Source organism: Topomyia yanbarensis, chromosome 1 (genome assembly GCF_030247195.1).
Source record: "Topomyia yanbarensis strain Yona2022 chromosome 1, ASM3024719v1, whole genome shotgun sequence".
Taxonomy (NCBI): Eukaryota; Metazoa; Arthropoda; class Insecta; order Diptera; family Culicidae; genus Topomyia; species Topomyia yanbarensis.
In genome coordinates, this window is record NC_080670.1 from 157,264,754 (window position 1) to 157,277,665 (window position 12,912).

The following is a 12,912-nucleotide window of genomic DNA, read 5'->3' on the forward strand; positions in this document are numbered from 1 at the left end:
AACGAACAACATGGCTTAGCTTTCTGCTGAACCTGATCCATCCTCCAACAACATCGAGGTTTACTACCAGAATGTTAGTGGGGGGCTGCTGTTACGACGTTATCGCCTGAACCGAGACGTGGCTCGACAACCAGACTCTGTCTCGCCAGTTGTTTGGTTCAACAGTCGATGTCTGCCGCTATGACCGCAACGCCTTTAACAGCCACAAGACATCAGGTGGTGGTGTGCTTATCGCCGTTCTGCATGGTATTACAGCACGAGTGATCAACGATGACCAAAGGGCGAGCTCCGAGTAAGGTGCATATCAGTGAAACTTGCAAATCGCAATCTGTTTCAGTGTGTCGTGTTTTTTCCACCTGACGGAATTCGTGATTTCAGCCTGATCGATGTACATCTTTCGTCCGTTTCGTTCATCACCTCGATCGCCGCCTCGTCTACCGAAATTGTTATAATGGGTGACTTCAACTGAACTGGCCTGACGTGGTGCAGCGGAAATCTTCGGCAAATTATTAATACCACCACAAGAATGGACGTACACTGAACCTCTGCTTTGTAAGTACAAAACAGACGCACCTTTTTTAGACACCAGCGAAACGTCGAACGTCAACTGAAACCTTAGCTCACGTTGTTCTGAAAGTGTGTGAACGAGCACCGCAAAGAATCCGGTTTACCATCGTGTATGTCGTTTAGTGGAGTTTTAGGCACCCACACTAAGAAATTGTTCTTCGCCAAATTTTCAACCGTTTTCTGACGAGCGCCTTCCACCACAGCTGCGGCCGCCAATTTAACTCCTACTCTAGGACGAACCACCAACAGGGATGCCACATTGAAATCTGTGTTTCGGCCAAAAAAATCTTTTTACCATCTGTGATGACTAAAACAGGAAAACAAATCTGTGAAAATCTTTCCAAAAAATCTGTGAAAAATTGCAATATTTCCAAACATCTGTGAAAATCTGTGAAATTTTTATCAAAATGCCAAAAATCTGCCATCTGTGAAAAAGAATCTGTGATCAAAAATTGTGAAAAAAATCTGTGACATTACAGAAAAATCTGTGAATATGGTAACCCTGACCACAAACCGAATCTGCATCGATTGCAGCAAATTCCAAACTGAAAGCATCTAGTTCCCCAGTCCCAGATGGCGTTCCCTCGATTTGTGTCAAAAAGTGCATCAACGGGCTTCTTTGACCCCTTCGGCGAATCTTCGTGCTATCACTCGCTACTGGAAGATTTCCTTCCTGCTAGAAAGCAGCGCACATGTTTCTTTGATAATTATCGGAGATTCTCGTGTTTAAGTGCCGTATCAAAACTATGCGAGCTGTATGATTTGGTCCCATTCCCCTTCACTGAAAACACTACATTGCAGACGACCAACACAGTTTATATCTAAACAATCTACAATGACTAACCTGATCTCGTCCACAACATATGTACTCGATGGATTCGCTGACGGATTGCAAACCGATGCTATTTACATGGATCAATATGCGGCCTTCGATAAATTCAATTATGATATCGCAATAGCGTAGCTGAACAAACTCGGTATTCATGAACAACTTCTGCGCTGGTTTTGTTCCTACCTCTATGGAACGCAACTCCAAAAATGCATTAAGGACCGTCTATCTGCACCATTCCTCGCTACATTCAGCATCCCACAAGGAAGCCATCTCAGTCCAGTCATATTTCTCCTCTACATTAATGACGTCAATATCACATTACAAGAAACCCGCCCTCTCCTTCGCCGACGACATGAATTTTTTTCGACAAATACGGGATAAAACCGAGTTTATTCAGTGTGAATTGGAGAGCTCTGGTAAGTGGTGTGATCTAAACAGAATGGTTTTAAACTACTTTTGAAATAGTTGCCAAACGTTACGTTTACAACTGAATTAATAAATAGTGATCAATTGTTTATGGTTCAGTCTGTTTCCAGCTACTAACGGCATTGTTCATGTACCAAGCCAACGGATTAGAAAAAGCTGAATAATCAAACAGCGCCGGTCGCGCTTGATTCATGCATCCTATGCTATATACCATCATTGTTACAGTCATCATTGTGTGTAGCTTGTGGATCGAGATATCTCAACCAGAGCACAGTGAGTTCATCTTTAGACGTTGTTTCACTGTGGTCCTTAACTTCCAAACCATTGACCCACCTGTGGGAAAAGTGGAGCACTTTCTGAAAGATAAAAAGAGTTATGAAAATGGCCAAGTTGTACTGATTCAGTTTCAACATGTGCGGAATGTGATATTGATACAATTCAACAATCGACACAGATGCAGATGAATTTATATAAAACAAAAACATTTTGTTAAAGGACTTTATACTTCAATAATCATTTCCAAATTGTTTCATTAGTTTTAGCTTGAATTTGTGCAGCCTCTCCTGGTTGCAACACTACTAACGATCTGGACTTACAAAGGTCGTCACGGTATATAGCGAAAAAATGTCTCAAACGATTAATTTTTAAATTATGTTTGCAGAAGGAAAACTAGTAACTTGATCGCTTGATTAGAAAAATCTCGATTGCTATGCATGAGGTTACATGCCAGACAAACTAGAAAATATCATGGGAACTAAAGAAGAAACTTTAAAGCAATTTCAAGGAAAACCTGGAACTAAAAACCCCAAGATATTGTGTGTGTCAATAAAGAAAAGCTTTTCGACGATGCGTACGCCTGTTAATAAAAACAAAAGGCGAAAATACGCTAAATTTTTGATTTTATTCCTGGCTCTCATTTTATGACTAATCTGAAATCTTCTTTGAGAAAGGTAAACATAAAACAATAAATGGTTAGAACATCATTAAGAATCACCAAACTAAACATCAATCATAAAGTCAATTGACCGAAATTTTTATGAGGCTTAAAAGGATTACTACCTAGGTATATGCAGATGAAGTAGTACCAGCTCGGTTTGAGATAGGAAGCCACTAAAATGCTGACTACTATCAACAAATCGTGTGCAACCGTGTGTAATGAAATCTAACAAAGTATTAATCACCGATGATCGGCTGATAAGAATGCATTGAGCTGAAGCAATATAAAAACAAAATAACATCTGGATGCTATAAAAGCTATTAAAAATCAGCCCATACCAGTCTCGATCGGATTTCCGTTGCGCGAATATCGAATAGAGCTGGACCTATTTTACAGATGATCCTCGCGGTATTCATTTTCCTGGTCCTAGGCCAGTACGCATTGTGCCAGACAAGCATGGGCATCAGCTCAGCTCGTTCGTCGAATGGTTCTTCCAATACAATTGCCAGCAGAATCCAGAATCTAACAAAAACTTGGACTCCCGGACGCAACCTATTGCCAGCAGCTTTCTACAAGGGCGGTGTCCGGCTGGAACATCAAGAGAAACTGCGACTACCGTTGGGAATTTTGTTGCTGGAATCCACGGTTGACCTGCCTGAATCATTTGATGCGCGTGAGAAATGGCCCGGATGTCCAAGTCTTCGGGAGGTCCGCAATCAAGGATGCTGTGGATCATGTTGGGCTGTCTCCGCTGCCTCTGCCATGACTGATCGGTGGTGCATTCATTCCCAGAATAATTCACAATATTCGTTCGGATCCTTCGATCTGATGGCGTGCTGCCAGGAATGTGGCGATGGATGCGACGGTGGAAACTTGGGTCCAGCATGGCAGTATTGGGTCGAGCGAGGCATATCCAGTGGAGGTCCATACAATTCCCGCAAGGGATGCCATCCATACCCGATCGATGTTTGTCACTCGCAGGATGAGGAAGATGACACGCCCAAGTGTTCGAAGAAATGCCAAATGAACTACAATCAGACGAGCGCTGGGCGGGATCTTCGGTACGGACGGGAGGCATACTCGGTTGCGATCAACGAGAAGCGGATCATGGATGAGATTTTTTTGAATGGACCTGTCCAGGCAGCGTTCAAGGTGTACAGGGACTTTAAGGCGTACAAAAGTGGTGTCTATCGACACGTTTGGGGTCCGTTCGAGTCCGGTCACGCGATCAAGATGCTTGGCTGGGGCATTGAAAACAACGTCAAATATTGGCTGTGTGCAAATTCCTGGGGCGAAGATTGGGGAGATAACGGATTCTTCAAAATCATTCGAGGCGAGAACCATCTTGGAATTGAAGAGGATATTCATGCGGGTCTACCGGATTACAACAAACACGAAGAGATGTGGGACCCTGAGTACTGATTTTAGTGAAAAATAGCTACCAGAGTGCACAAATAAAAAGAACAAAGCATTAGTTTGCCAACAGTGACAATACGGGTACCTAGAATTGTGTTTATAATTATAGCGTCCATGATGAGTTATTTAGCCTTAAGTTCCGCACCACTGTCGAGTAATACCTAATCCTTTCTCCTAGTTTTTTTTTTGTCGAAAAATCCCTTTTGGTATAGATCTCGTAAAATTTTACTCATTTTAAAGCCTGTCACCAATAAAACCAGCTCGGCGTGGAAACTTCTTTATTAAAATATTTGCATATTCTGCACCATATCGTAGTGGAAGCGGTTTTGATGGTTCAGTTACCTTTTCCAAAATGAATTTCTTCTCTCTCGGCAGTCATCCGTCGCGATAATGAATGCATCCCGGCACAGGACACTCGCCTTGAAAGGGACATTTTTTCTCGGCGGGCAATAAAAATATTATCATAAGCGAAGCATATTTCGACCGTAAAAAACGAACGCTTTTTCCGCGACTTGATGACTTCCGTCCACCGTGACTTCTCGCGAGAATGCGGTAGGAAAAAGGGTTGAACGCTCCCCTTGTTCTGTTTTGTTTTTTTTTTTTCTATTTAAGGGAAAAAAGACATAAAAACCTTAGCAGGCGACGTCGCAAAATCAAAATTAACACTTTATTTCCAGAATGAAGCATAGGAATGATCTAATTTTCTCCCGCCAAGCGAACGTTTTCTTTGTTTTTCCTACTCAGTACAGTACGGCGGGAATTTTCTTTTCGTCCCAGAGGCAAAAGGTTTTTATAGGTTATTACGATTATGAAACTGTTTATTTTCATTTTCGGGTGCGACCTGATGGAATGACGGATTTTTGGGACGGGAATTTTTACAACATTTTTATTTGCTTTCCTTTTAGTTCTTATTGCACTGCACTTTTTTACTGTCCACAGTCGAAGTCCTGCGCGGGACAATACCTCTGGGCGATTGTTTGAATCATTTTATTTTTTTTTGTCTAATCGTAAAGATTGGCATAAGGTTCAAAGGAGTGGATATTTGCTGCGTATTTGGCGTGTATAGATTAGGGTGGAGTTTCGTTATGATTCCAGCTTCGTGCAATTTTTGGGTTTATTAAACTAACTGTGCACACTTTTCGCTCAATCGATTAACTATATGCTTTATGCTATATTCCTCCTAAGCACTCCACTTGGAGAAATATATAGGTAAGTATCATTTTTACTCTACTAAGGACAAAAATGTTTAAAACAACATTTGCGCGTTAAGGGTACGAAACCTATAACTAAATTAGTTACGGAATTTGCGTTTCGACTTCGTCTCGTTAGTTTCCTTAGCGGAGAAAAAAAAATTAACCTAAATTTTTCTCCACTAAAGAGAAGTATAGCATAGTACATAGTGCATGTTGCTACACCAAATTAAATTATGGTTTCAATAATTCCCGCCAGCTTTATCACAACTTATTTTCTTGTAGGACTAGTGGTTTGCTCAGAAACACAAATAGTGTTTTCGTTTTTGGAGTAGCTTGGTCCTGCATTTCTGTGCTGGATTACTGACAAATAATATAGGCGCTTCTGTAGAAACCAAACAAAAAATTCTTCGTCGACTATTCGAATGCTGAGTCATGTTGAAGCGTTTCCTATAAAAATGTAAAACAATAGTTCAAGTAAAATCCAGGAAATCAATGTATTCCTACCGTATGATCTGTGGGATTGCGTAGCCTTTTTGCGTTTCTCAAATAAAGAAAGGCTACCCAAGTAACAATTGAAGTATTAAAGCATGCTACAAGTGCAATCTAAGTTATATGAGTAGCTATAAAACCACCATAAAACCTAAATTCTTACTAGGGTATGCAATAGACTGGTTCAATTTTTGACTTTTAGCTCCACCAGGCTCTACTGATTCCTTTTAAGGCCCTTAGTGATTGTGCGAATTTTGGTACCGATCGGTTGTGTCTACGGACCCTCCAAACATTTCTAAGTTTATATGGAAATTTGTATGGAAAATCGGTTAACATTGAAAATAAATTCATAAAAAATCACCTTATCAATCAATTAATCAGAACACTATATATTTCGAAAGGTACTCATCTACTGAACACATTCGGGGAACATTGTAAGTTTATAAAAATTCGTTGAGTTATTAAATAAAGAAGCATCATGGCTTCAAAACAAGTGGATTTTATTATTAATCATAGCAACCCTGCTTGAATAGCTGCATCGTTATACCAGTGTAAACTAGATTTGCCACCCACCGTTCGCGTAGGGAAGATACAACTCACGACTTATTTTCATGCCCAACCACTAAAAACACTATTTACTCTTCTGTGCTTTCAGCGCAACTCTTTCTTTAGCTCACGAGTTTCCGCAGCTAGCTTTACTTGATTCATGAAATGGCTCGGTGTTTGAGCCATTTAACTCTTGACTCTTCTTTTTGACTCTTCTCTTGCTTTTCATCTCCAGTGCGTCGCCATTTATCAGTGAGCCGTTTAGCTGCTGTTTCCGTGAGTCATTAGCTCTATACTGATATCCATTTCCGCGAGTCATTTAGCTCCCCGCTTCGCCACGAGCTACTCGATCTAGTCTTTGGTTGCGGATCTAGCCTATTCACTAGCTACCTGGTAGTATGTCGCGGTCGGTCCGGCAGATTCTGGCGTCCGGTTCGCTGGTTTCCTGATGACCAGAACTGCGTCGCGTACCGCTTAAGTGGTGGATCTACTCCGACGGAGAGCTCCACGGTGGCGGAATTTTTCCCGAACCCGATTTTTTGTTTCACGGCAGCCTTCTAGTCGGCGCGCTGCTTTGTTGATCCTTTCGCCACTTTCTCTGCAGCTCGGAGAATACAGTCGACACTACTCATCCCAGATATGGTGAACGTGGGGCATCTCTTGGACGATATTGGCGGCTGTCACTTCCCACTTCTTCAAACCTAGGGCATTCGAAGACCACGTGTTTCGGTGTCTCTTGCACGCTCACTCACTCTGGGCACCGCACCCGCGCCGACACATTCGGGATGAGTCGGTGGCTCCACCTTCCTTTCTCTTCGTTGTCCAACTCTTGCTACCACTTAACCAACGGGTCCGCTCGGACCAGTTCCCTTGCATTTCGTGCATTACTCCATTGGTAGTATTCCACGTCCTCAGCCAGAGTGATGCAGATGGAAATCAGCCCTGCAATTATGCATACCGCCTCCGACGATATCGTTCCGTACGCACTGGTGACACGAACAGCGATTAGGCGGAACGTGCTTGTCAACTTCGTCCGGTTTCGCTTTGAGTTCAACGTACCAGCCCAGACCGGTACTCCATACCTAAGTATTGAGGCGTAGACATCCGCCAGATCACATCTCGTGATCCTTGCCAATGCGTTAGTTGTCCTCCCAACCTTCTCACATACATAGTCGACATGGCTGTTTTAATTTAATCGATCGTCGACCATCACACCTAGGTGCTGTAGCGTACGCGTCGACATCTCCAACTCCTCAAGGATCTCACCGGTTATAGTCAGTACAACGTCATCTGCAAATCCAACGATCTCAACTCCCCAGGGCAGTTCCAGTGTTAACACTCCGTGGTACATTATATTCCAGAGCGTTGGGCCAAGTATGGATCCCTGAGGTACTCCTACCGTGACTCTTATCGACCTCTTCCCCATGCTCGTTTCGTAGACCAGCACTTTCAGAACCTTGCACAGTTAGTCCGAAACCGGCATTTTGTGCAGCGCTTCGGCGATCGCCATCCGCTGGCACTGGCGGTAGCGATTACCCCTTTTCTTTTGCTTCAACGCTTTCTCCGCGCTCGTGATGACTGTGCGAATGGCTTTTACCGTCGAGATACCTTTTTGGAATCCGAACTACCTTTGCGATAGTCCGCGTAGTTCGTCAGCATGTTGAGGATGACCAGAAGTTTATCTAGAGTATCCAGTAGGCACATAGGCCGATACGATGCTGGATCTCCTGGTTGCTTATCTGATTTTGGTAGCAACACCAGTTTCTGGATCTTCCATCTGTCCGGGAAGTAGCCTTCGTGGAGAACTAACCTAAACATGTTCGGAAACGCCAGGATCGCGGCCTTCAGTGCCACGTTGGGGATACCGTCCGGTCCAGGAGCTTTCTTCGCTTTCAGCTCTTTTGCCACTATAAGGAGCTCGTCGTTGGAGACTCGATTGTCACCAGCATTTCCACCGTCTGCATCCACGTACGATATAGGCGGCCATGCGGTGGGTCGTGCTTCGGGGAAAGCCCCCCGACGATAAATTTCAGTTTGTCAGCGCACATTTCAACAGGCGTCGTTGGACCCTTAATCTTGGCCATCACGACACCGTAAGCGTTGCTTCAGGGGTTAGCGTCTACTTCTCTGCATAGCTCGTTGTGGACTTACTAAGAACTACCTCGCATTTAAAAGCAACCCTAGCCGCCCGGAATGTCACCTTACACTCTTCTCTGGCTGCCCCGGATATTGCTCGCTGAACTCACATTCTGGCTTGCCGGCAGACAGCACGGAGGATGCTAAGCCTTTAGTTTCAACAATACGCTAGACGCCTGCAGTTTCGGGGCTCCATTTTCCTCGGCATTTGTACGTCTCACGCTCTCGCTAATGTTTCCGACAACTCATCGGCATTCGAAGCGAGGCTGTCAGCACGAAGCGCCTCGACGTAAAGGTGCTTATCGAAGTCCTTTATTTTCCACTTCCTCTCGCCAGTCCTCACTCTCCGCGTCACAATGTAATTCCGTCGACCAATGGTGTAGTGGATCGCCTGGTGGTTGTCCAGATTCTTGCACTCGACCACCGCTTCTTGAACTAAAGCTCTCACGTTCGCTTATCCTCCCACCGCTTCTACCACCAGTTCCCGATATGTCGAGCTATTGATCAATGGACCCTTCTTCTGCACGAACAGCATCTCGCCTTTCTGAGTGCGCCTGGTTCTTACTACGTTCTCACTCAGCTTCTTCAGCTTGGGATCCTCTCTCACCATTTTAAGGATCGCCGTATACGTCACGTCGTCCTTTGTTTTGGTGATTAGAGTGTCTGCCCTATACCTCTCCTGGCGCGGAAAAAGATCATCTCTCTTCTTTTTCATCTTCTCATTCTTTTCTTTCTGTTTTTTCCTCCTCTCTTCTGCGGTTTCTACGGCTCGCAATCCTCTTTTCATTTGTCGGTTGTTTCGCTCTCTTTTACCGACCTTCGTGGGTTCACCCTTTTCACAAAACGGGAAAACCGAAAAAAGAGCATGGAGTTTTTTAATGGTTAAGCACGAAAGTGACCGTGTCATTACACTACAGGGTTTCGAAACCTTACTATAAAAACACACACAACTTCATATACGTCTACAAACGAAACTTAATTTATGTGGAGATAAAAATGGAACAAAAAGCTTTGTTGTTCCTTGGTACTATCGATGTATAGTTAGCAGTATTCTGCTTCAGAAGTTCTAACTTCGTTACCAATAAAAATTACTAATTACTGAAATGATAAATTAACAAAAAATCATTAAGGAACCACAAGGCTTATATATTGTGAAGTATGCAATATCCTTATGAATCAAATCGATACAAAACTATCTTGCTTGGAAAATCCAGAGTCTTTTGATCTTTTGACCCGGCGTTTGTCATACATACAATTAGTGACAATAGTTAGGCGATGTTCTAGAATGTATTCCCTTTCTTTACACGTGAGAATAAATCGCGGAGAACAAATGTCCATTTCTTGTCACGCTTACAGCTGCAACGGTCAAGGTTTTTCCAGCGAAAACATCAAAGACTAATGACACGTTAGGCAATAAAAATAGGTAATGCAATGCAATTCTTACTCGACTTCCAAGGAATGTGATTCAAATTTACTATTCTTTGTTGGTGTATTCTGAAAAGCTTTGTAGTACTATTAGTTTTCCGAATGCTTAGAATGGGATTTTTTCCATTATGTATTTCTATAAATTGTCAGCATTCGTCATTAGATGCACTTGAAAAAGAATCTTTTGCAAGTGCATCTAATCTAAAGACACTATCCGTTCGTTGTGTTGTGTGAAAGTGTTTTTAATCAAAATCTTAATAATTCAAGATTTATGTTATTATAACTAGGGGCAGATCACTCTAGGAATGTATAAAAAATTTGCATCAAATTAGAAAAAATGCATTTAATTTCCATTTTGGCATCAACTTTGCACTCCATCGCAGAAAAGATTGTTTAACAACCGTCCTGCGCTGATCCACTTTGTTCGATATTTTGTTGAATGTAGGGCTGGTTTTTTTGTAGGATTTTGACGTCTTACACGCAACGCAAAATGCATTACGAATTTCTATTTTGATGGAAAGAAATGCATTTAATTTCGTTGATTTTTAAAAATGCATCACAAGTGATCTGCCCCTAGCATTATAATCATCACAAGCCACACCCAACAATAATAATTGTACATTGTTGTTTATATTTCTAAATTATAGAGGTTTAACCTAAGAGGCATTCGACTCTTTTTTCGGCTTCGAAAAATCTCAAATCCTCTGTTCAAGGTTGGGAAACAAATTACGCTATTCCCACTCCTGATAGTTTATATTGTAGATCATATTCAATGAAATGAAATAGCTGGAAGCAAAAAAATATTTCAGATAACCAATACATAACAACACAATTCTTTATTTTAAACAAATTCAATTAAACCCTACGTAGAAGAATTATAATTCCAGTTCTGCACTAAGTTAAAATGTTTAGCCACTTAAGTTTGTTGGTGTTCCTGGCAGCGCTATAAGGTTCTTGTTTGATCTCAAATTACTAAGTCCAGAGGCTGTTTACTTCGGCTCTGTGTCAGCGCTATCTAGATCTGTTATAATTGACCACCTCTCAAGAGGAAATTTTTATCCTTTACCATGTATCTCAGCCGCCAAGCATAAACAGTAAGAGATGTCCTCACAAGAGAATCGTCAACGTCACATTTATATTTCGTTAAATGCATTGTGCGCAGTACAAATAGCGGAATAAGCGAACGAACCCTATCGAACAAGAAGTTAAGCAGTCCCACCAAAGGTTACTGTGCGATCACCATTTGAAATCTTCGCTCAGTGCCGCAAAGGTTTTTTAAACAGCCAACTCGAATCGGTCAATACACCGTCGATCCCAACTTTGTGAGCCGGCATGTAGACGTAGTAGCCCTTCGTTAGAACTTGTCGCCAATAACGTCATTCGCTTGCTTTAGACAGAATATCACAATTCTGAATTTATCTGGGTGAACTTCCGAGATATCTGTAACAGTTGAATATTTCTGCGTCAGTTCTTTCGAATTTCTTAACCTTTGATCCGAAAGAAGATCAGATATGGCCCGACCGAGTTCAATCCATGTGATTTTAAGCGGAATGTCGGAGTCTTTGATGGCCCATCTTGTTTGACATTCATTTTACCAACAGCTGTGTCTTTTTTCTACACTGGAGCAACTTCCGTGTACTGGACCAAATCTATTGTAACATAAGTTTTTCATTCTACTGTCAGGAACCGAGGATTAAGTATTTCTTCATTCGATTATCATATAAACCTTTAAATCGCCTCAAATTTTATTCTTGGAGCGCCGCTAGGAAAATCTTCAGTCAACTACAGGCCCGTTCTGTTGCTTCTGGCATACTCACAAGAGTTTTTGTAAAAACGACAACAGAAACATTCCTTACGGTAAAAATTACGTATCTCGGTTGACAATTGCTCATAAAAACACAGAACTCCAACTTTTTTTTACCAGTGGTGTTTAAGGATTGAGATGCAGATTCTAAGGTGTACGGGGTTAGAGATAAGATACGAAGCACAAGAATTTGAGCTGAGTAAATAGCTACGGGAAGTAAAAGTTGATAATGAGATATTGAGAGATGGAAGATTAAATGTAACAACTATTTGGTTAGAATGCAGATGTGATAACAGAAAGCTATTTGACATTTGAAGAAAGATGTGTTTTTTTACACTGGAAAGGAGATTAGTTTGTTATTCGAACACGCACATGAAACCTGTTGAACTGGTGGAATGGCTTGAACGTGAAATTCATTACTCTCTTTTCACCAGTAGAGTCCAGTCGCAAAAATGGCCATTATTGCCCAAATGTTAGAGCGAGTCAAGTTATCCCTACTGTCACTGGATAACGAGACGAATTATTTCCGACCAATGAAGTATTCCTTGGTGGCTGCAGGTAATTAAAAATATATTCAAAATATTTTTTTTCTCATTTCCAATATCATTCGCCAGGAATTCAACTACAAACTTCGAACTCACTACGGCGGCGACTTTTCCTCGCCTATCGAACTCTAATCAGTTTGCAGTTCCTAATCTGGGTAGATCGTTTCTATGTGAACGCATTTGTTAACGACCGACCTGACCTAATTTTGGGAACAATAGCAGCTCTCGGTGAGTTCTCGGTAGTGCTTATCCGTGCTGGGCTGGTTCGAGCCTACATTACCAAACTTTACTTTGTACGCGATTACTTGCAAGGTTACTTCACTGTCAACCAAACGGCCAGCCGAAATCATTCCTACCGACTTATTCGTCGAATGGCCATTTGCTTGGAGGGAATTTTCATATTGGATCTTTTTGTTCTGAATATTACCGGAGTATTCAATGATCCACTGTATGATATTCCGAAGAATTTGCTGCAACTTGGAGGAATTGTAACGCCGTTTATCCGCAGCTTGGACGCGGCCAGCATTTTTATGATCAACACACTATTCGTGGGACTCATAACGATTTTCAGTACCTACATGATGGCTTTTCAAGTC

General features: G+C 42.0%; 1 protein-coding gene across 1 annotated transcript; it reads left to right on the forward strand.

The window, feature by feature from the left end:
- The first annotated feature begins 3,118 nt into the window (after positions 1-3,118).
- LOC131678766 (cathepsin B) lies at positions 3,119-4,269 on the forward strand. The gene has a single exon (XM_058959053.1). It carries the CDS (start codon positions 3,159-3,161, stop codon positions 4,182-4,184), a length of 1,026 nt encoding a protein of 341 aa, XP_058815036.1. The 5' UTR covers positions 3,119-3,158; the 3' UTR covers positions 4,185-4,269.
- The last annotated feature ends 8,643 nt before the right edge of the window (positions 4,270-12,912 follow it).